This window comes from Perognathus longimembris, chromosome 8 (genome assembly GCF_023159225.1).
Source record: "Perognathus longimembris pacificus isolate PPM17 chromosome 8, ASM2315922v1, whole genome shotgun sequence".
NCBI lineage: Eukaryota > Metazoa > Chordata > Mammalia > Rodentia > Heteromyidae > Perognathus > Perognathus longimembris.
The window spans coordinates 59,409,723-59,433,770 of NC_063168.1; the positions used below are offsets into that span (position 1 = coordinate 59,409,723).

The 24,048-nt window shown below is 41.3% G+C and overlaps 1 protein-coding gene across 1 annotated transcript in view; it reads left to right on the plus strand.

Moving 5' to 3' along the window:
- Positions 1-19,090, plus strand: part of Alk (ALK receptor tyrosine kinase) — a 797,050-nt gene extending 777,960 nt beyond the window's left edge. Inside the window, exons 27-29 of the mRNA XM_048353195.1 lie at positions 8,307-8,441; positions 9,113-9,203; positions 17,040-19,090. Of these exons, the coding sequence (XP_048209152.1) occupies positions 8,307-8,441; positions 9,113-9,203; positions 17,040-17,738 (925 nt within the window). The 3' untranslated portion in view covers positions 17,739-19,090. The remainder of the gene's footprint in view (positions 1-8,306; positions 8,442-9,112; positions 9,204-17,039) is intronic.
- Positions 19,091-24,048: the final 4,958 nt, after the last annotated feature.

Below are 24,048 nucleotides of genomic sequence, written 5' to 3' on the forward strand. Positions count from 1 at the left end.
CCCAATGAGCCACGTTCCTCACCGAGCCCCTGGGCTAATGGGGAAAGAAAAGATTTGATGTGACTCACAGCAGTGGTTCTCAAGTATTAGGTACACTGTAATCATTGAAGGGCTTCTTAAAATGAGGATTACTGGACCCCACCATGAGAGTCTGTAATTTAGGTCACTTGCATTTTGAACAGATTCCCAATGGAGGATGACTTTGCTGGCTGGGGGAACCATGTGTTAAGAGACTCATGTAATTTTATGTGACCAATTAAACCGACATTCCCTCACAAAGCATATGCATGTATGTGTGTTCTTAAAGCATAGAAATGCATATACACACATACACACATCAATAAAGGAAGCTTTTTAATTCCATTAAAAAAAGTCTGTCTTACAAAGACAGAGATGACAAAGAAAAAACTTCAGAGCCTAGGAAGTTCATGAACAAGTGGAACCTTAGCATACATATGCATGTGTGTGTATTCTTACAGCATGCAAACACATACACACACATGCACATACATCGTATACACACACATAAAGGGAACTTTTTAATTGCATTTAAAATGTTCTTTGTCTTGCAAAGACAGAGAAGATGACAAAGACAAAACTTCAGAGATTAGAAAGTTCATGAACAAGTGGACCCTTGCTGAGGTCAGGAAGCTGCTACTTAAACCAGTGGGTCAAATTTGGAAGTATGCTGTTCACTCTACTGAAGGCCCCAGAAAGGCACAGGAATTGAAAGCAGAGGTCCAACAAATAAGAAATTAGATACAAGTCTATTTAATAACTAAGGAACTCCTCTGGTATATTGCCTCATCCCCCTCCTCTATAATCAAGTCTGAGGTTCTCTTTCCAAAGAGATTCAACTAAGCCCCTTAGGTCTTAGGAGCATAGGGTGCGGTGCTCTACTCTATGCAGGAGTACTATGTTTTCTTTCTTTAAATGTTTGTGCCCATGCTAGGACTTGAATTCAGAGCCTCTCACTTTTGCTCAGCCTTCTTGTTCATGGTTGGTACTTTACAATTTGAGTCATGCCTCAAACTCAACATTTTGCTGGTTAATTGGATATGAGGTCTTGTAGACTTTCCTAACCAAGCTGACCTCAAACTGTCAACATCCAGGCCTCAGCGTCTTAAGTAACTAAGATTATAGGCATGAGCCACAGGTGTCTGAAGCGTTCCTATATAATATAGATTGTTCTCCTCAGCATAAAGAACAGAAAAGGAGGGGAAATCCTGGAGGAAATGAGCATTGAAGATACTGATGGAGTCACCAGTGTAGTAGCCTGAAAAATGAGTAGGAAGATATAAGATCCTAATCCCAGAAGTCCACCAATGTTAGCTTGTAAGAAAAGGAATGCTGGATGAGGTGATAAAGGCTGTGGTCCCAGCTACTCAAGAAACAGAAGTAAGCCAGGCACCAGTGGCTCACACCTGTAATCCTCGCTACTCAGGAGGCTGAGATCTGAGGATCATGGTTTGAACCCAGGCAGGAAAGACTATGAGATTCTGTCTCCACTAAGCTCCCAAAAAAGCTGGAAGTGGGGCTGTGGCTCCAAGTGGTAGAGTACTAGCCTCAAGGAAAATAAATTTATGGGCAGTGCTCAGGCCCTGAGTTCAAGCCCCAGGATCAACACCAAAAAAGAAAAAGAAGAAAGAACCAGAAGAGGACCAATGTTCGAGGCAAGTCCAGGCAAAGTTAGCAAAACCCTATCTCAGAAACAAAAAGGACTGGGGAATATGAGTTCAACCCCCAGTAGGAGGAAGAGAAACAGAAGGAGGAGGAGAAAGATGAGGAGAAGCCAGAAGAGGAACAGGAGGAGCAAGAAGAGGAGCAAGAGGAAGAAGAGAGAACTGAGGTAATTAAGGTGACAATCTTCACATGAGGTAGTTTTCTAGGAGCAAATGTCATCACAAGTGTCCTTATCCCAGTAGGAGGAGGAATAGGAAATTCCATACTCAGTGAAGGAAGAGGAAGCACAGATGTGGTCTCAAGGGATTCTGGCAGTCACCAAAAGCTAGGAAGAGCTTGCAGCAAACTCTCCCATAGAGCCTTTAGAGGGAGCACACCCTGCTGACATCATGCGGTTAGCCCAGTGACACCAAATGGTTAACTGTAGATAAAAGTCTCATGGACTTCTCTGCTCAGGCTGACTTTGAACCTTGATCTCCAGTTCTCAGCCTCCTGAGTAGCTAGGATTACAGGCATGAGCCATCAATGCCTGGATAATATTCATTTTCTTTAAATATGTAATGACAGAAATATTAAAGTAATGGATGGATTGCAATGTACAGTTAAATGAATTTTCCGAAAGAATAAAACAACTCTAAAAGAGTGGTTGTGTAGGAAAGAAAAGAGAAGAAAATTATGACAATTAGAACATTAGATCCATTAAATTGATGAGAAGGGAATCACAGAAATAAAAGAGGAACTGAAGAGAGTAAAAATGTGGAAATAATTCAAGATTTCCCAGAACCAGAAATAAATCTAGAGTGAAAGTACCCAGCAAGTGCCAAGTGCCATGGATAAAAAGAGTCACGAAGGATCACACCACCGTGGACTTTCCCATCAACAGTGGTAAGAATTCTGCATGCCCTAAAGTAACAGTGAAAGCCATCACAGATGAGAGTACAAAGCACATGGAAGAACTTAACTACACAGGAAAAGAGACTGTGGACAATTTGTTTCCAAATCCGGAAAGCCTTGAGTTGAGATAATGTCCTAAGATGGCACAGACACAGTCGAAGAACCCTTTTCTGGACTCAAGTTTGATAAGGTGAACAGGAGCCTTTGTTGTTTCTAAGCCAGTGAGACTTGCCTTGAGCTAACCTAGTGGATCTCAAAGTGGGGTCCATGAAAGGTCAGCAGCTGAAGCATCACCTGGGAACTCATCAGAAATGCAAACTCTCAGCCCCCACCCCAGACCTAATATGACAAAAATTCTTGGAAGTGGGACCCAGGATTCTGCGTTTTAATAGGCCCTCAAGAAGATTCCCTTGTGTGCCAGAGATAGACTATCAGCTACCTAACCTATCCAGAGACTGAAGCAAACTTAGTAATAGTTCCTAACACATGAATAGCTATGGCCCATCGATTCTGCTTTTAAGTACCACCATTAGTTCATTGGCTCATTGTTGAAATACAGAAAAAGCTAAAAACAACCCAACTCTCCCTTGAGCAACAGATAGAAAGATAAACTGCTCATACTGTTTATATGTGTATGTGTATGTGAGAGAGAGAGAGAGAGAGAGAGAGAGAGAGAGAGAGAGAGAGTGTCCTGGGGCTTAAACTCGGGGCCTACCTGCTGTCCCTGACATTTTTCGCTCAATTCTGACACTTGACCACTTGAGCCACACCTCAACCACTTCTGGCATTTTGGTGGTTAAGTTCCAATAACAGTCTCCCTGACTCTCATGCCCAGGCTGGCTTCAAACAGCAATCCTCAGATTTCAGCCACCTGAGTAGCTAGGATTACAGGCATGAGCCATTGGCATTAGGCAATAGGCTGTTTATTTTTATCTCGGAAAATTATTCATCAATATAAAAGAATGCACAAACCCTACATACGTATATTAACATTGATAAGTTTATATTATAAAAATTATATTCAGTGCAGGAGGAGGGAGAAGTAAACTACCTCCTCCCAAAAAAGGAGTAGTATAAAACTTAAGTATAAAGCCAGGCATTGGTGGCTCACACTTATAATCCTAGCTAGTCAGAAGGGTGAGATCTGAGGATCACTGTTTGAAGCCAGCCTGGACAGAAAAGTCCATGATGTTCTTATCTTCAATCAATTAGGAAAAAGCCAGAAATGGAAGTATGGCTCAAGTCCTAGAATGCCATCCTTGAGTGGGAAAAGTGAGTGAGAAGGCAAGGCTCTGATCTTCTAAGTACCAGCACCAAAAACTTAAGAATAATTTTATAATACAAAAACTAACTCTGTAATATAGAATCTTTATATTTTATGCCTTCTCAAGTTCTTAGAGACTATCAGAATATACTAGGAAAAATACATTCTAACTTCAGTAGAAGGGAGGGAGGAAAAAAGAAATAACAATGGGGTTTATGCGTATCTGTCTTATTTATTCAGAAAAAAAAGGGAGAGCTGTCCCAAAGGCAAAATAACATCTAGATTCTCTCAAAAGATGCTGATATCTACATGTCTCAAAGATCTATCTATCTAAATAGTATTTGTATTTAATCATCATGTCTATCTACTAAATCTAGCTAGCTAGGTCAATTTGATTGAAGTGCATTATATGCAGGTATAGAAATAGCACAATGAAATTTCCTTTGTGCAACTACTATATGCTAATAAAAAAAATCTGACTATCTAAGCAGGAAGAAAATATATAGCTATAATTCTTTATGCCAGCTTCTTGCTTGTTTGATTTTGCCTGTTATGCTTTGCTTTGGAGGGCAGAAAAACCACTAGAGAGGCAAAATATATGTGCCAGGCAATTAGTACACAACACAGTCAAGAGCTCTAACCGCCTATTCCTGTCTATCTTGTCACAGTCTCTGCTACAATCTGCTCACCTTAAAAATATGGGAAATACCTTTGCCCAATCTTCTTCACAAAAGTCTCTGAAATTTCACCAAGATGACAACAAGAGTGTTTTATGTTCCCATAAAAGTATAGTTCTCTATAATTTTTGTGTCATTGGCTATTAACAGAAAGCTACATCCAGACTTTAAAGATAAGCTTTATTTTGCACACACACACACACACACACAGAGAGAGAGAGAGAGAGAGAGAGAGAGAGAGAGCAGGGTGCTGGTCGCTCACACTTGTATTCCTAGCTACTCAGTCTGAGATCTGGGGATCTCAGTTCAAAGCCAGTTGGAGCAAGGAAGTGCGTGAGACTCAGATTACCACCCAGAATCTGCAAGTAGAGCAGTGTCTCGAGTGGTAGAGAGGTTACCTTGAACAAAAACAAAAAAGCTCAGGGGCAGTACCCAAGGCTGGGGTTGAAGCCCAATGCTGGCATGTGCATGTACACGTACACCCTTAATCATAAGATTAAGGATGACACAGATCAAGATGCATTGTATAGGGGCTGGGGATATAGCCTAGTGGCAAGAGTGCCTGCCTCGGATACACGAGGCCCTAGGTTCGATTCCCCAGCACCACATATACAGAAAACGGCCAGAAGCGGCGCTGTGGCTCAAGTGGCAGAGTGCTAGCCTTGAGCGGGAAGAAGCCAGGGACAGTGCTCAGGCCCTGAGTTCAAGGCCCAGGACTGGCCAAAAAAAAAAAAAAAGATGCATTGTATACATAAATTGCTTTGTTAAATGGCAAAAAAATAATACATATTCTAAAAAATTAAGAAAAGTGAGGGAAGAAGTAGGTTGAAAGGGGTGGGTGGGTATGGTGAAAGGAGGGACCTTGATCAAGACACACTGTATTCATAAGCTGCTTTGGAAATGGCAAGTCCTTTGTACAACTACTTAAAGATACGAAAAAATACTTTTTTAAAAATGAGAATTTTTTAAAGCAATGATCTTCCAAGAAATTTTCACAACTTTAACATCTTTAGATTTGAACATTCAGATTTATAATTTTTACCATTTTTGTCTTTGCTTATTACATTTCCTTTCTTGTAAATAGTTTTTGTTTAATTTTTCAATATCTAATTCTCAATAGTACAGTAAAATATTCCTTAAGAAAATAAAATATTGCTGGGCATTGGTGGCTCATGCCTGTAATTCTAGCTACTCAAGAGGCTGAGATTGCGGTTCAAAGCCAGTTCAGGCAGGAAAGTCCCTGAGACTCTTAACCCCAGTAAACTACTCAGAAAAACCAGAACTGGCACTGTGGCTCAAGTAGAAGACTGAGAGCCTTGAGGAAAAGAAGCTCAGGGATAGTTCCCAGGCCCTGAGTTCAAGCCCTAGGACTAGAAAATAAATAAACAAACAAATAGATAAACAAAATATTGATCTTTCGGGAAAAAAGTTAAAATTTTAGGATATCAAATAAACTTGCCAAAATGCCAAAGAAGACTGACATGGAACATGACCAAAAAGAATCACTTCATAAGTCATTTAAAATAAAAGCAAGAAATCAGAAAAATAAGAGAAAATGCTAGACATTTAATAGTAAAACAAATACATGAAAAGCAAAGCAATGTTGGGTACTGGTGGCTCATGCTTCTAATCCTCAAGAGGCTGAAATCTGAGGATTGCTGTTCAAAGCAACCAAGCAGGAACGTCTCTGAAACTCTTATCTCTCATTAATCACCAAGAAAACTCGGAAGTGGAGCTGTGGTTCAAGTGATAAGAGGGCTAGCTTTGAGCAAAACAGCTCTGAAACAGCACTCAGGCCCTCAGTTCAAGCCCTAGGATTGGCACAAAAATAAAAGAAAACAGAATTGTGTCAATCCAAGAAGCTGACAAATAGATGAAATGAATAGATACATCAAAAATGGACATGTGGGCTGGGAATATGGCCTAGTGGTAAAGTGCTCGCCTCATATACATGAAGCCTGGGGTTCAATTCCTCAGCACCACATATATAGAAAAAAAAATGGACATATTTTCAATCATCAATCAATAGATGTAAGAAATATTACTTAATGACTAGTATTGAAGGAGTAGTTGTTTAGAAAATCTAATTTAGCTCCTCACATTACATACCAAGTTAAAGTCCCACTGAATCTGAGAGGAAAAGCAACACAACTATGAGAAAACAGCAAATACCTCATCTTTGATGAAGAAAGAATCGTGTGATTTTAAAATCAGTGATCATAGAAAAAAAGACTAACATCTTTGGTACATGTAAAGAATATAGCCAGATGCAGTGACTTGTACCTATAATCCCAGCTACCTAGGGAGGCAGAAATCAAGATTATAGGTAAAGACCAGCTCAAGCTAAAATGCAAGATTCTGTCTAAAACACTGCAGCAAAAAATGGCTGAAGGTCTGATTCAAGTGTTAGAGCACCTGCCTAGCAAGTGTGAGAACCTGAGTTTAAATTGAAGTAGCACTAAAATGGGGGATGAGAAGTTGCATTGCAAAAAAAAAAAAAAAAAGGAAATGTGATTAATATCAAAATAACAGGAATAAGAATGGGAAAAAAGACTTCATATGATAATATAAACATAAAGTGAACTCATAAACCTTGTGAAAATATTCCATCATGTTAATCAATGATTTAGGATACTCCCATCATGTTTTAATTTCAGGGGAAGTTATTATAGTAAATCACACACTCAGTGTAGAGAAAAGTATCTGCTGTACTCTGGGAAGTGCTGACAAACATAGTAATGTGTTTGGAAAATCAACACTTACTATGTAGCAAGGATTTCTCAATGTTTTTATTCTTTTGATCTTGTTGATAAACTACAATTATTCTTGATTTCACGAACTTATCCTAGCATAGTAATGACAGAATTAATCCTGAGGAAATCTTTCTTTTAGCAGATATGAACATCATCACAGCATTTTAAATAGTTTGAAAATTGAAGACAATTTGATAAGACAAATTAGGGCACAACTGTTCAATGGAATATTTGACAACCATTTCAAATGCTGTTTCCAAAATATATTAGCAAAGAAAAATGTCTGTGTGATAATGAAATACGAAAAATAAAATCAAGGTTTAAAATTGCATGTTGAATATAACTACAATTAGGGCTTTTTTTTAATCTGCTCTGTAAAAATTTCTAAATTTTTTCATCTTTTTTTCTCTTGAGGTACCTTTACAGAAAGCTTATGCTATCTTCTTTTTTTAATTATTAATTTAGGGATCTCACAATTGTTATAAACCAAGATTTATTTCTGGAAAGCTCTGGGATGGAATTAAAGATAGCAATAATCCTTACATTTAACTTGGAAATAAATGGTTATGGCAGAGGGCTCTCTTTTTATGTGTGTGCATGTGTTTCTTTGCTCCTCTTTGGTCTACACAGCTTGTGAGCTCTAGTGCCTATTATTATTATGTGTCATCTACTCTGATTGACAGGTACCTCTACAAATGTGATAGCTCACCTACTATTCCATGGTGAAAAATAGGGTGAAAGGAACAGTCTACTAGCAAGTTGGGAACTCACTAACAAGCTAAGAATTCCAAAATAAGGGATTTCAAATGTTTAATCTTCAGTGAACATCTCATGGGGAAAATGCTTTGGTTCGATTTTTCCAGAATCAAATATTTTAGGTGCATTGAATTCATAAACTGCCTTGTTGAATAGTAAGTCCTTTGTCCGGCTACTTAGAGATAATTTTTAAAAAACTAAAAAGAAAGCAAGGAGAAAGATTCGGAGTGCGTGCACTCACATTCCCGTGCCTGCCTGTGTCTGCTGTCCCGTGGCCAGGTCCTTTGGAGTGCTGCTGTGGGAGATCTTTTCCCTCGGGTACATGCCTTACCCCAGCAAGAGCAACCAGGAAGTGCTGGAGTTCGTCACCAGTGGAGGACGGATGGACCCACCCAAGAACTGCCCTGGGCCTGTGTATGACTCTTAGAAACCTTTCTATGAGTAGTTTTCGTTCCCTATCAGATCCACATATGTGTCTTTAAGGTGGAGCTGAAAGCTGTAATATGCTCCAAGATAGAAATGTGTGTGTGTGTGTGTGTGTGAGAGAGAGAGAGAGAGAGAGAGAGAGAGAGAGAGAGAGAGACCCCAGTGAGATGAGTTAGTCTTCCACCTCAAAAAAGGTGTCCACTGTCTTACTGGAGACGGCAGCCTCTCCAGGCCTACACAGGTAGGGGTACCCTGAGAAACATGTGAGCTAGACGGGGTCCCTGCTACCCAGCACTCGATGTCTGAATCTCCCTACATTTTCTGTTCCCTGCACCTTCTGCTGTCCTGTCTGGCAATTCTCACCTCCTTTCCAGAACAAGGCAAAAGTGATGTAGAATATTGCACTCCCAAAGTGGCTTCAATTAAGGAGTGGGAAAAGGGAGTCCTATTTCCTGTGTTATATTTAATGAGCTGTTTAGCATTGTAAAAGCTCATACCTGGGCACGGTTCCCCGGCCCACCAGCAGGAGGCAGCATGGCAACCTTAAAGGTCCCAGATGAGTTGCCACCCTCAAAGACAGATGCCACCCCTGGCTGGGAGAAGTGGATTTTCTATCTCTGGTCATCTTCTGATGTTAATTACTGTGCTTATTCCCTCAGATATCGAATAATGACTCAGTGCTGGCAACATCAACCTGAAGACAGGCCCAACTTTGCCATCATTTTGGAGAGGATCGAATACTGCACCCAGGTATAAATATTTTCTCCCTCCAGACAGCATTTGTTAGTTAAATTTACAGTATATGGGGAAAGATTGTGAAAATGGCAGACTCTGAAATGCGACTTGAAAATTAAACTATACCATGATCATGAGAATGAATATCCACTCTCTGCAGGACGAAGTGATTGATACTTGTCCATTTCATACGACAAATACTAGTAGTTTCTACTTTCATAAACCAGAGCCACAGAGGGCCAGACAGGAGTAGGAAATCAACTCAATTCACAAATACAACTAAGCCCCTACTGGATGCTCAATGTTTTTTATTTGTTGTTATTTTGTTGTTTTGGTTGTTGTTGTTGTTGTTGTTTTGTCAGTCATAGGGCTTGAACTCTGGGCCTGGGTATTGTCCCTGGGCTCTTCAGCTCAAGGCTAGCCCTCTACCACTTGACCCACAATGCCACCTCCCGTTTTCTGGTGGTTCATTGGAGATAAGAAGCTCACGGAGTTTTCTGCCCCGGGCTGGCTTTAAACAACAATCCTCAGATCTCAGCCTCCTGAGTAGCCAGGATTACAGACATGAGCCACTGGTGCCCAGCTTGCCCGGTGTTTTATTAGATAAAACTAGAGGCACAAGGAACTATGAAACATCTGCTCTCAAGTAATGTATAACCTGATTGGAGAAATAATGTCATATAAAAGAAACAGAATACAATTACTAAATCATATGTCCAACTATGTATGTGACAAGGGATGGAAGTATTAAGGGAATGAATAGTCAAAGTAATCTGGGGACATTTTGCCATTGCCCATTGGGCATACTTGTATAGACACGTTATGCAAATCACCATTGTGTCATTTCAGTTTTAGTTTTATTTAGTTTCATTTTTAGTTTCTATATTCATTTCATCCCTTTATATGGATGAGGGGTTAGGCTTGGAGAAATTGTCCAAATCCATTTTCTAACAATCCCAACTTCCCTGTAGATTCTTCTCCTGTGTCCTTTGGTCCACTGAATCACCATCACACCAACCATATAGAGGTTAGCAGGAGTTTGTTTCCTTTTTGTCTCATGTACAGACTTGCCTACACCCACAGCCACTCCCAGCGCCCCCCCCCTCCCCATTCCCACCAAGGGCCCATCATATCTGAGCCAAAAAATCCCCACACTGTGAGCATCGTACATAGAACAATGAGATACAGTGTAAGAAGACACTTTCTCCAAACTAAACACACTGTGTTGCCTCATCATCCTCCCTATACAAGCCTCTTGGCTCTGCAGGAAGCTGGGCATTCTCTTCCAGATGGCTTTCATGTACCAAGTTGATGGACTTCTTTCAGAAAACTTGTATGGATGATATTTAGGTTATTATATTGTTTTGTGTTGTTAGTAGAAAAGTGATGTACAGAGGGGTTACAGTTACATAGTCAGGTAATGAATACATTGCTTTTTGGACAATGTCACCCCTTCCCTCCTTCTCTCCCAGTTTTTTCCCTCCCAACCCTATCCACAAATTGTATAGTTCATTTTTGACATAGTGCCTAGTGAGTACTACTGCTGGATTTGTTCACCCTTTTCCTCCCCATTTCTGTGTACACTCCTTACCCTCCCAAAGACAGACAAATGAACAAACAAGACATGGAAAAGAAAAGAAAACAACAATGATAGGACTTATTGTTTCCATTCCCTAGAGTTTATTTTGATGAATTTTGTTCTCTGATCAGAGGCACGTATTGTTACTTCCTCAATCTCAGTACATGTTCTATGCCCATTTAACTCAATCTCAGTACATGTTCTATGCCCATTTAAGTGGTTCATAGCTTCTTGGTTCTGCTTGGGCAGTTTGTATGTGTCTAGGAATTTATCCCTTTCTACTAGATTTCCCCTCTTGAGTCTAGGCTTTGAAAGTAGTTCTTCATAATATTTTGGATTTCTTGGATATTGTGAAATTTCCTTTGGCATCTCTAATTTTGTTGATTTAAGTTTCATCTCTGCATTATTAGCTAGTGGTCTGTCAATTTTATTCGTATTTTTTTCAACAAACCAGCTTTTTGTTTCACTGATTTTATCTGCAACTTTTTTAGTCTCTAATTCATGGATTTGTGCCCTACTCTTTACAATCTCTCTCCATCTAGTAGTTTGGGGTTTCATTTGTTCCTGTTTTTCTAGAAGCTTTAGTTGCATCACAAAGTTATTTACTGTTTCTGTTTTCTTTAAGTATGCATTTAGAGCTATGAGTTTTCTTCTCAATACTGCCTTTGCTGTATCCCAGAGGTTCTGATGCATTTTCATTTTCATTGAATTGCAAGACATTTCTGGCTTCCTTTATTTCTTCAGTGGCCCAGCTCTTTTTCAGTAGCTTGTTGTTCCACGTGTTTGAGGGTTTTCTAGAGTACATTTTGTTGTTGAGAACTAGTTTAATTCCATTGTGATCAGATAGGATACAGGGAGTTATCTTGAACCTTTTCTATTTGCTCAGGCTTGTTGTGCATCCTAGGATATGGCCAGTTTTTGAAAATGTTCCATGGGCTGCTGAGAAGAATATGTTATGTGGTTATTGGTTAAACACTCTGTATATGTCTTCTAGGTCCATTTGGGTTATAGAAGTTTCTTTGGTGATCTTTTGTTTGGTTGACTTGTCCTTTGCTGAGAGTAGAGTGTTAAATGTCTCCCACTATTATTGTATTGTATTGTATCATGTTCTGTAAGTCTAAGACTGTTTAATGTATTTAGGTTCTCCATTGTTTGGTGCATAAATATTAACCACTGTGATTCCCTCTTCATGGATCATTCTCTTTACTAATATGTAATGACCTTCCTTATCTTTCTGTATTTATTTTGATGAGAAGTCTTTTTTATCAGATAACAGTATGGCTACTCGAGCCTTCTTGTAGGATCCATTGTATGAAAGATCTTCTTCCATCCTTTCACTCAGAATTTGTGAGATGAGATTTGTGGAGACAACAAATGGTTGAATTGTATTTTTTTTTTAATTTTTTTTTTTTTGGCCAGTCCTGGGCCTTGGACTCAGGGCCTGAGCACTGTCCCTGGCTTCTTCCCGCTCAAGGCTAGCACTCTGCCACTTGAGCCACAGCGCCGCTTCTGGCCGTTTTCTGTATATGTGGTGCTGGGGAATCGAACCTAGGGCCTCGTGTATCCGAGGCAGGCACTCTTGCCACTAGGCTATATCCCCAGCCCCTGAATTGTATTTTTTGATCCAATCTGTTTCTCCACATCTATTGATGTTTAACATTACTATGGAGAATATGTCACGTTTCCTGCCATTTTGGGTTTTTTTTTCCTTATGTGCTTCTTGCCTCTTCTTGTGTTTACTGGTCTTTTAGTGATTTTTTTTTTTTTTTTGGCCAGTCCTGGGCCTTGGACTCAGGGCCTGAGCACTGTCCCTGGCTTCTTCCCGCTCAAGGCTAGCACTCTGCCACTTGAGCCACAGCGCCGCTTCTGGCCGTTTTCCGTATATGTGGTGCTGGGGAATCGAACCTAGGGCCTCGTGTATCCGAGGCAGGCACTCTTGCCACTAGGCTATATCCCCAGCCCTCTTTTAGTGATTTTTATTCAATGCTGTTTCCTTGACTCTGTTTCCTTCAGACCATTTGTTTCTCTTTAGTATCCTTTGTAGTGCTGGTTTAGTATTAGTATTCATGAAATCCTTTAGTTTTTGTTTGTTGTGGAAGGTTTGAGTTTTGCTGTCAGTTGTGAATATTAGCTTTGCTGGGTACACTAGTTTGGCTTGGCAGTTGTCATTTGGAGCTTGAATTATACGGCTCTTGTCTCTCCTTGCATTCAGAGTTGGTGTGGAGAAATCTGCAGTAATTCTAATCTTTCCATTGTAATAAAGTTCCCTCTTTGACTTTTCAACAATTGAAATTAATTCCTTATTTTTAAGCCCAAAGTTTTCACTGTGGTGTGTCTACAGGCATTTATTCTTGGATTTTGTCTACTACGAGTTCTGTATGCCTCTGTCAGGTGGGTAAGATTCTCTTTCTTGAGACTGGGAATGTGTTTATTATTTTGTTAACTAGGTTTTCAATGCCTTTAGTTTTTAATTCTCCCTCATCTCTCGCAATTACGTGTACATTTGATCTTTTGACTGAATCTGTCAGTTCTTGAATGCCCCTTTGTTATGTTCTGTTTTTTCCACGCTTTTGATTTTTTTATTCTAATTCCTCTGCTTTATCCTCAACTCCTGATACCCTGTTTTCTACCTCACTTTTTCCATTGCCTATATTCCACCTGTGCTTTGCAATAGGGAGATAGAGCCCTTCATATCCCCAAGCTATTTGTTGATGTCAGTTCTCAAGGTTTTAATTCAGATGTGTAATGTTTATATCATCTTCTCTGTGCTTTCTTAGGTGTCCTGCATTTTCTTAGTTATTTCCTCCTTGTATTCTTCTGTTCGTTTTTAGCTCTTTCATTTCACTGGCCAATTTTCTCATCATTGTTTTAATGGCTCTTATATTCTTCCTCTCTTCTTTGCTCTCACTAGAGCCCTTCCCTGAGCTATTGGTTTGTGACATGTCTTGATTGCTCATCAATTTTGTGATCTTTTGCTGTGATTTACACATTTGTGTTGGGATTGGAAGAGGTCATTAAGATTAGGTATTAGTAGCAGTGGTAACAGGCTGTGGTTCTCTGGTTTTCTTGTGGGTGCTGTGCAGTTGGTGTCCCCCAGAGAGACATGGGCAGGCTTTTGGGTACAGCTGTGTTCTCTCCGGCCACACTGTGTCTGAGGGCATAGTAAGTGGGGACACACAGAAGCCTTTTGAATCATGGTGCTGTGGGCGGTTGGCATCCTGTGCTAGGCTGTTCATTCAGGCTTCTGGGGCCAGCTGGGCATAGACCCTGTGGTGCAGTGGGTAAGGGCGTCATGCACAAGACAAAGCACAGATGCGCTTTCGGGAGTCAACTAGACACAGAACCCAGGTCTGGCCTGGGTGCAGCCCTTGACACTGTGGTACACATAGGCTTCTCACACGGGAGTGCACAGGCATGTGGGTCTGAGTGGATGCAGAGCTCCCCCTACCCCAACACTGTTGGAGGCCAGTGGCAACCTGCTTAGCAGTGTGAGATCAGACTAGAGTGGAAGCTGTCCCCCACAGCTGTGAGCAGTTGGCAACATCTCCCTCGCTATGTGCAGATCCCCAGGGCACTGGCATTGTCATGCGTGGGGGTGCACATGTGGGATTTTAGAGGCCCCACAGTTTCCTCTGCCTGGCATTAGGTCTCATTGAGGCCTTTCCCAGGGTTTGAGCCCCCCTGTATCCACTGTTGGCATTATGGGCCCACAGAGACTATTCCTGGGGTTAGGACCCACTATGACCAATACCAAGTTCAAAGCCCCGCCTTTCACTCAGCACTGGTGGCTGAGTTTGGGGGCAGAACTCTGATACTGGGGCCTTCTGGGATCTGGTTTCTGGTCCCGAGTAGCATTGGCTTGAGGCATGTCTTCTCCTAAGGCATGTCTGTCCGCTCAGGGTGGGACTCTGGAGCACTGCCTTTTTGTCCCTCTCTGTATGGGTTCCTGATGGGGCCAGTTCTTGTCCTATTGGTAATAGGCTCAACTGCACACAGTCACATTCTCTGTCCCAGGTTGGCAAGAGGTTAAGTCCTCAGGCATGGCACGAGAGGAGACTGGTGTGGTCTTTGAGTTGGGGCCCAAGGCTCTGTCCTTCCCCCCACCCCCTGGGGGTCACCCACACCCGGTATGTGAAGCAATTGTCCAGCAGCTGAATCTTCTCTTGCCTGATGTGGACTGAGACTGATGCTATTTCTGAGTACCAAGCACCAAAATTTGCCCTTTGTCCTGCACTCTCCCTCCCCTCTCCCCCGTGCTGATTCCTGACACAGTGAAACGTTGTCTCTTGTCTACGCCCTCCCCTACCTTCCTGTCCCAAAGCAGAGGTCTGCACTTTTGTGGGGCTCCTCACTGTGCAGAGGGTCACTCTAAGGCTCCGTCCGCACAGAGCTGCGGGCTGCCATGGGACCTGGTTATGTGAACTGATTGGGGGCTTTTGTTGTTTTCTTCTCTTTCTGAATTATAAGTTTTGATGTTTCTTGGTTGGCACTAGGCTCTGGCAGCTTGCCTTTCCCTGGCGCCCACTCTCAAACTGGATTTCCAGGTTAGAACTTTGTGTTTCTGATTGAATGGACAGAGCTCTGGTGTTGCCCTGTCTCTAGCCTGCCATCTTGGCCCTCTTTCTAGGTTATTATATTGTAACCTGAATGAATCACACACACACACACACACACACACACACACACACACACACACTCTCTTCCCTTCTTTGGTTTGTTTTTCTCCAAAGAAGTAAGGTCCCCTCCAAAAGCAGATAGTTTTACGTGCATATTTTAAATAACTCACTATGGAATGTAATAATAGGAAAGGATCTAAAGCGTTAAAAAAAAAAGTTTATAGGGTAGTTATTTTTCATTCCTAAACTCGTTTACTGATGGATACTAGACTACTATGTTCTTGCAAAACCCTGGTTATAGAGGTCTTTTCCTAATTTGAATAAAACATTATTGAATTAAATTTGTATAAAATATTCATGAATTAAATTTCTCAAGTTTTCTTCCACAAATTTTCCTTAAACTTCTAGCAAGAGCTTCTGCTTTTCTGTTATAATCTAGTACTGCTAAGAAAAGAAAAAAGACATCTAGCACAAAGTTGTTTTGGTGAATTGTTTTGTTCAGGGCTTTCAGAACCTGGCAAAGGGACCATCACATATGAACCAAACAACTCCTGCGTGGTGAGAGTTGTACATATTATAATGAGCTACATTGTAGGAAGAGCTACATCAAGGGTAACTTGCCCAAATGTGATGGAAATGGGAGGTGGCTAGAAAGAGAGCAAAAAAAAAAGTCTTTTAAACCAGCATGGCATCCTCTTTCTCTCCTCTCTTTTTCTCTCTCTTCTCCTCCCTTTAGCACACATAACTGAAGTGAAACATACAAGATTTTGTTGAAAATAGACTGGAATATATTTTTTTTTCCCCCTTTTTTTTTTTTTTTTTTGGCCAGTCCTGGGCCTTGGACTCAGGGCCTAAGCACTGTCCCTGGCTTCTTCCCGCTCAAGGCTAGCACTCTGCCACTTGAGCCACAGCGCCGCTTCTGGCCGTTTTCTGTATATGTGGTGCTGGGGAATCGAACCTAGGGCCTCGTGTATCCGAGGCAGGCACTCTTGCCACTAGGCTATATCCCCAGCCCCATGGAATATGTTTTTAAGTATATGGTTTAAAGAAAACTAATCTGGCCAGGTGCCAGTGGCTCATGCCTATAATCTTAACTATTCAGGAGGCTAAGATCTGAGGATCAAGATTCAAAGCCAGTCTGGACAGTTAAATCCAGGAGACTCTTTATTTCCAGTTAACTGCAGGAAGACCTCAAGTAGAGCTGTGGCCCAAGTAGTAAAGTACCAGTCTTAAGTGACAAAGGGGCAGTGCCCAGACCCTGAGTTCAAGCCCAAGTACCAGCACACACACACACACACACACACATACACAATATTAATGTGTAAAAATTGGCCAGAGGACCTGTGCTCTGCAAAGCTCCCATGTCCCAGGCAATGAGCTGTGTACCCCCAACATCTGCCTATCACAGAGCCCACATTCCATCACAGGACTTTGCTCTAAGGCTTCCAAGGAAAGAATGTCTTCTAACTCAGAAAGAATGTCTTCTAACTCGTTTCTTATTCTCCCATGACTCTGCATTAATATATTCTCGATGCATATTAAATGGTCTCATCTGTAGAGTAAGTTTAGATGTGATTATCTTTAGGCTTTCTTACAGGCTCAACCTTTTCTGTGCTGTGATTTCAAGTTTTCATCACTCTGTCTCTGCTCCCATAGGACCCTGATGTCATCAACACTGCTCTGCCCATAGAATATGGCCCACTTCTGGAGGAGGAGGAGAAAGTGCCCATGAGGCCCAAAGACCCCGAGGGGATGCCTCCTCTGCTTGTGTCTTCCCAACAGGCAAAACAGGAGGAACACAGTCCAGCTGCCCCAGCTCCTCTGTCCACCACATCCTCTGGCAAAGCTGCGAAGAAACCCACAACTGCTGAGGTGGCTGTGCGAGTCCCCAGGGGGCTTCCCATGGAAGGGGGACATGTGAACATGGCATTCTCTCAGTCCAACCCACCATCAGAGCTGCACAAGGTTCAGGGATCCAGAAATAAGCCAACCAGCTTGTGGAACCCAACATACGGCTCATGGTTTACAGAGAAACCTGCCAAAAAGAACAATCCTCCAGCCAAGAAGGAGCCACATGAGAAGAGGAGCCTGGGCCATGAGGGAAGCTGTACTGTCCCAGCCAACGTGGCCACTGGCAGACTTCCAGGGGCCTCACTGCTTCTGGAGCCATCTGCGCTGACTGCCAGCATGAAGGAGGTACCTCTGTTCAGGCTGCGCCACTTCCCTTGTGGGAATGTCAACTATGGCTACCAACAGCAAGGCTTACCTTTAGAGGCCACCGCTGCCCCTGGAGCTAGTCCTTATGAGGACACCATTCTGAAAAGCAAGAGCAACGTAAACCAGCCTGGGCCCTGAGCTGGTCGGACACTCAACTTTCTCCCCCCTCTCCTTTGGGGAGAGGGATATAATATCTCCACCATAAACCAGAGACCAAATGTCACTTTCATTTTGTGCCAACCTGTTTTGAAGTGCCACATTTTAAAAAAAAATGTATTTTCACAATGCTTTAAAAAAAAAAAGATATTGAGCATGGGTTCATCTTATTCTTTGGAAAAAAGAAAAATCCCATAAAGACGAGTGATTAAAAAAAAAAAAACATTCCAAGGCCCAGATGGGTTGCATAAGGTTTTCATGCATGGTTGTTGTGTACCCCCTTATGCTTCTCTTCTGTTGTGTGTGCCCTGCTTCCGTGTAGTCAGAACTAGCTGCTGTATAGTTCACAGTGGGAGGCAAAGATGTTGCCCTTACCTTGTTGATGCGGACATGAATCATTCTGAGGGGTGAGGGGACAGAAATAAAGCAATTCATTGCAATGATTCAGCATGGAGAAAGACCTTCTTTACTCAGAAGAGAAAAATCACAGGCAACTTACTGAGCCATCGCTTTAAATGGTGGTTAGATGCTTTAATTGTTCTAACTTATCACCAATTGTATAAAAAAAAAAGTCGTGAATAGTTCCATAGTACAGAGAAAATGTGTATATACTCATCAAATGCATACATCCTAAGTGCTTTGAGAATGGTAAGACACCAGTAGAGGTTCAGAGATGGCAGTCACCCTGTTGATGGATATACCTCATGCCTTAAGAAAATTATTCTACTAAAAGTTTGGGTTTTTTTTTAATGAGTGTGAGGTTTCCTACTGGATTTACAATTCAAGATTTAAATTGCTTTCCAACTTTCCACTAGTTCAAATCTGATTGCTGAAAAGCAAAAGTTGTCAGCAGCAGTGATACATGGATGCATAAAAACAGGTCCATTTGTGAATACATGTGTCCACACAGCTGAGACCCAAACCTCCTAACAGCTTCCGTCATGAAGACCACCAAACTGAAGCCCCCTCCTTCCTGGTGGGCTGGGCCATTGGAGGAACTGGCCCTTCAGTGGGTCTAGAAAACTTCAAATTTGGTATCTTTCCTTTCTATTCCTTTGAGTTCATTCTCCCTTAAGGATGTGTTGAAGTACTCAGAATTTATGTAGCTATCCAATGCAGATGAGAACAATTTTCCCTCGAGGTAACAATGAGGAACGGAATGGGGTGGTGGAGAATGAGGGTTGACATTGACACTGTTCATAGTCATTCACAAACTGATTTCCACAGATAAAATTTATTTTGATGAAACAGAATCAGGAACCCATTAAATTTTACACACACACACTTACGCAACAGTGTTTTTGTCTTCTAAGTGTTCCTGTCATTTATTCTTTGTCCTCCTGCCCTTCTTCCTCCTCTATTCTCATGTCTAGCTCGTCCCTGGTATCTGGCTGTGCTGAAGCATCAACTTAGGAAGAGAGCATTTAGTTGTTTTTGTTACCCACCATTCCCAAGCAAAATGACTGTGTGGATGTGCATATGAACCTTTCATCTTCTCATCTCCTCCCTTTTACCTGCATCAACGGTGTCACTTTGGGCATAGGAGAGCCATTGAACTCTGTCCCAACACCAGACAATTTTGGGGTTCCCTGAAGGCAGCTCCCTGGTTCTGAACCTCTGACAGTGCACTGGTACACCAAGGACTGCTTTTCCTTAACTGCCCAAAATATGTTTATCAGCTGTGCATGAAGCTCAAACATCATTGAACCCATAACTGTATCAGCCAAGGTTTGGTTCACACTAAACTCAGTTCAAGTTTTGATGTCAAAGAAACCACACCATCACATAAGTAGTGTTCCAGCTCACAGACCACTCAAAGAGGTTCTAGAAGCTTACTTGGAGACCCGCTCTTGAAGAATGATAGTGTCAGAGGCACTGAAACAATTCCATTTTATACTGGTAACTGTAGTAACCAATTTAGCAGGCAGCATGCCAGATGTTTAATAGCCAACTCCATGTTGTTATTAATGGAAGAGGAATCTTATCACTTTCTAAACACTACAAATTCAGGTTGTGCCTTACTACCACTAAGATGGATTTGTCACTTTTCGCTAAGTGTCTTTATTGGTATTCATGTTCATGTAAATGGTAGTCAAATCTCTAAAGCCTGTATACATGAATAAGTAAATAAACAACTCCACACTGAGCTATGATGGCCACAAGATGTTTCATTGAAGTCGATGTAACCTGAAGACAGCAGCTTGGCATTCATCAGGACTACTGTCCACTGAACACTGCTCCAGCCGTATGGCTGTGGTAACTGAACACAGATGCTTTGGGCTCTCAGAAATTCATTAACTAGGATAGTAATGCCACCTAGAAGGTGAACAGGCACAAGTAACCTTTGTAGGAGCCATGTTAATTAAGCCATAAGTAATATAATTATTTATATCCCAGTATCTAGAAAAGAACCACCAACAGGCACAGCAATGCTACTGGGGAACTTGGGAATTTAGGAGACAGGAACAGTTTGGTAATATTTGCTACCTCAAAATTGGAGCAAAAAATCGGGAATGTATCTTTTTTTAAGAGTATCTTCTGGGGGCTGGGGATATAGCCTAGTGGCAAGAGTGCCTGCCTCGGATACACGAGGCCCTAGGTTCGATTCCCCAGCACCACATATACAGAAAACGGCCAGAAGCGGTGCTGTGGCTCAAGTGGCAGAGTGCTAGCCTTGAGCGGGAAGAAGCCAGGGACAGTGCTCAGGCCCTGAGTCCTGGCCCAGGACTGGCCAAAAAAAAAAAAAGAAAAAGAGTATCTTCTGCTTCCTAGTTGAAAGACTCAATTCTCTTCCACAGGTAGCTTGAGTCTTCTGAGTCATCTGACTGGTTGGTATCTCCACATCCAAGAGAAAGACAGTAAGTTGCCTTCCTCACCACCCTTGAAGGACAGCATATGCGGTGTGAAGGCACAATATCCCTCTGGTACCCCCTCAAAAGCAAGGTGTCCACCAGTACCTGCAATGCCTGCCCTCATACACAGCAGAAAATCATAATGATTCTACCACCCTTAGGTCTAAACTTTGTGTCAAAAATAAGCATGGTAGAAAGAAAGCTATTTCATCAATTTGCATAATTCTTTTTTAAAAAAATAAGCATCTCCATGGAATACTCGATAAGCCTTAAGGCAGTAAAATATTACATAACTGAAGATTAAGCGTTATTCTTTAAAATGTGGGGCTTTTATACCCAAACTCATAGGGTGCACCTCTAGGAAATTCTAATGGCTGGGCTATTTTAATGGATTTTTCTCCAGTAATATAACAGGATTCAAATCCCTATGAGCTTCAAAGACCTAAAACAAGATGCATATGAATTCAGACTACTCCAAATAATAGACTTCCTATGACAAGATTCATAAAATTGTATGACGGTGTTGTCAATCTGTCTTTAGCTAATGATTTTCTAAATGAGTCCCTAAAGAACCCACAATTTGACTGCTAATTTCACAGCAGCAGATGGTCCCTCATGTTGTGTGATCACACAATACCACACCAGCACTCCTAAATTCCTCAACATGATGTCCTGAAATCAAAAAAGACCACTGGGAACACAGAAAGAGAGTTATTATGATCCTAATTCCATTTGGTATCCTGAGCAGGTATATTTAATTTTTAGTACATTTCTCAAGTCCAAAACTATTTAGCTCCAACTTAGAAACATGTGAAAAGCTTAATAGGAATAGACTAGTACATACAATTACTGGGAAAGGGGCAGTTCTATGAACTAAAGCAGTATTATATGTTCTATAGCATGTAAAAAAAAATGTGCTACTCTCACATGTTATGTGAACACTTGCCAGTCAAACCTCAGAAAACTGCAAGAACCAATGCTTAGTAGTGCCTTCCCATAGTCACTTCCTAGAGCCCCACATTACATCAGTCTATGAAAGTTCTGCCTCCCTGTAGGCAACCATTTACGATCATCTTTCTCTACACCGCTAAATGCTCCTCCACTAGGTTCATTTCAGCTACTGTTAGTTAAAAGACAGTCATATGGCACTAACTAAGCCTTAGCACTTAGGATATCAACTCTCCCTACCAGAGTTGCAGAATTGCAGAGAGGTTATTTGCCAAATATAGATCAATATCAGATTCAGAAAATTCCACGTGATGATGTCTTCCAGGATGGTTTAGCACTCACAACTACTAGAGAAATAGCAGATGAGCAAGCAAGACTTCAGAGATTTGTTACTAGACTGCAATCACCTCCCAATGTAACTCAGGCAAGCTACTGCTCATTTTCTCATTAAAAAAAAATAAAAAGCTTGACCTCAAAGGTCTTTCTCAATTCTGAAGTGTTTAATTCTAGAAGGCTTTACCTGTGTCCGGTAAACCTCAACACTCAGCCCATAATCAGCAGGATAATCTAAGGTGGCAAAGGCCAGATAGCACCAGATGCTGGTACCAGATGTGTAGATTCTGGCACTCTTCAACAAGTATGCCCAGGTGTCTTCATGATGGGGGAATCGGTTGAAGAGTCACCTCTCCAATATACCACAGAATTAAAGAGAATCTCTGCAAGTTCAAGGACATCGACACTGCCATTGGATGACATTCAGAAAAAAATGTTTAAATCTATCCCAAATAACACAGCTTCAGGGCAGATCTGGAAATGCGGAATCTGAAAGAATAACCATTCCAAACATCTCACCAACGTGTGATTATAAAAACAATGGAAAACTTCCTACATTGTAAAGTAAACTGATGTTTAAACATTTCCATCTTTTTTTATTAGTCACAAGGTAATGTTTACACGGTATTTCAAAGTTGTCAAGATAAATGGCTTTAAAGACAGAAGAAACTGGTTATCCTCGTGTATATGTACCTATAAGCAGCGGTGTTGGGGGAAAAAACAAAACAGAAATGCCATCAGCTTTTCCTTGGTCATACATTGAGGCATATCAGGTGTGACTACAGAATCTCAGGCTATGTATTCTCTAATGTTGTTCCCTTCAAAGAATAGAAAAAAAAAAACCACTTGGGAACACTAGAATACTTTAAGTGATATGCATCATATATTAGTATTCTTACTAGAAACCAATTTTATTAGAAATTTTTTAAAAGGTGAATAGAAGCTTTCACATTTCTCTTCTGCTTCATAATGCTCTGTATTGTCTATACGGTAAAATCTACTCCCCTGCCATCAATAAAGACTTGTCCAGCTCTTCAAATCCACTTGGGGACATTTCCCCCCCAAAGATATTAGTGGTACCCATACTTCATAACATGACAAATCAGGGCAGCCAAAGCCATTAACACTGTTAACTGAGTTTCAGATGATTTCAGAAATCAAATGAGAAGAAGAAAAAAGAAAGAAAGAATGGCTTGAAGCTGTGCATGAAATTTTAACACGATTCAGTTTCCATGTCAGTCTGATTTGTTATGTGAAAAATAATTAGTTCATCAATGAGGTCGTCCTACTTTGAAGAAAGCTGTGAAGAACCCTATTAAGGTAGATCTGAAAGGATTTAACCTTGACATGGGTCAAGGACAACATAGCATTTGTGTATTCACATTGCACTTCAGATATTCCTACAATTCAAATGCAACACAGAGCAGGTAAGTAGAATTCTGGATTTTATTTAGCTAGTTGAAATAACCCTGACCAAACTGCCAACTCTAAGACCAAATTCTTTTGACAAAGAAATCTATAGAGGGGGCTGGGAATGTGGATTAGTGGTAGAGTGTTTGCCTAGCATACATAAAGCCCTGGGTTTGATTCCTCAACACCACATATATAGAAAGAGCCAGAAGTGGTGCTGTGGCTCAAGTGGTAGAGTGCTAAGCCTTGAGCATAAAGAAGCCAGGGACAGTGCTCAGGCCCTGAGTTCAAGCCCAAGGACTGACCAAAAAAAAAAAAAAAAAGAAGAAATCTATAGAGGTATATGTGAGTACAATTATCTACATAGCAACAGATTCATATATCTAGGTTCACTTAGGATTTTAGAGCTGAACTTACACCTGATTTATGAGCATTTTTTAAAAGGCACTGGTGGTGATTAAGAACAGGTTATATGTTAGGCTAAGAGCTTCAATAAAACACTTTAAAAATCGTAGCCAAGGGGCTGGGAATGTGGCTTAGTGATAGAGTGCTTGCCTTGCATGCATGAAGCCCTGGGTTTGATTCCTCAGCACTACATAAACAGAAAAGGCTGGAAATGGCACTGTAGCTCAAGAGGTAGAGTGCTAGCCTTGAGCAAAAAGAAGCCAGGGACAGTGCTTAGGCCCTGAGTCCAAAGCCCAGGACTGGCAAAAAAAAAAAAACTTAGCCAGGTGCCGGTGACTCATGCC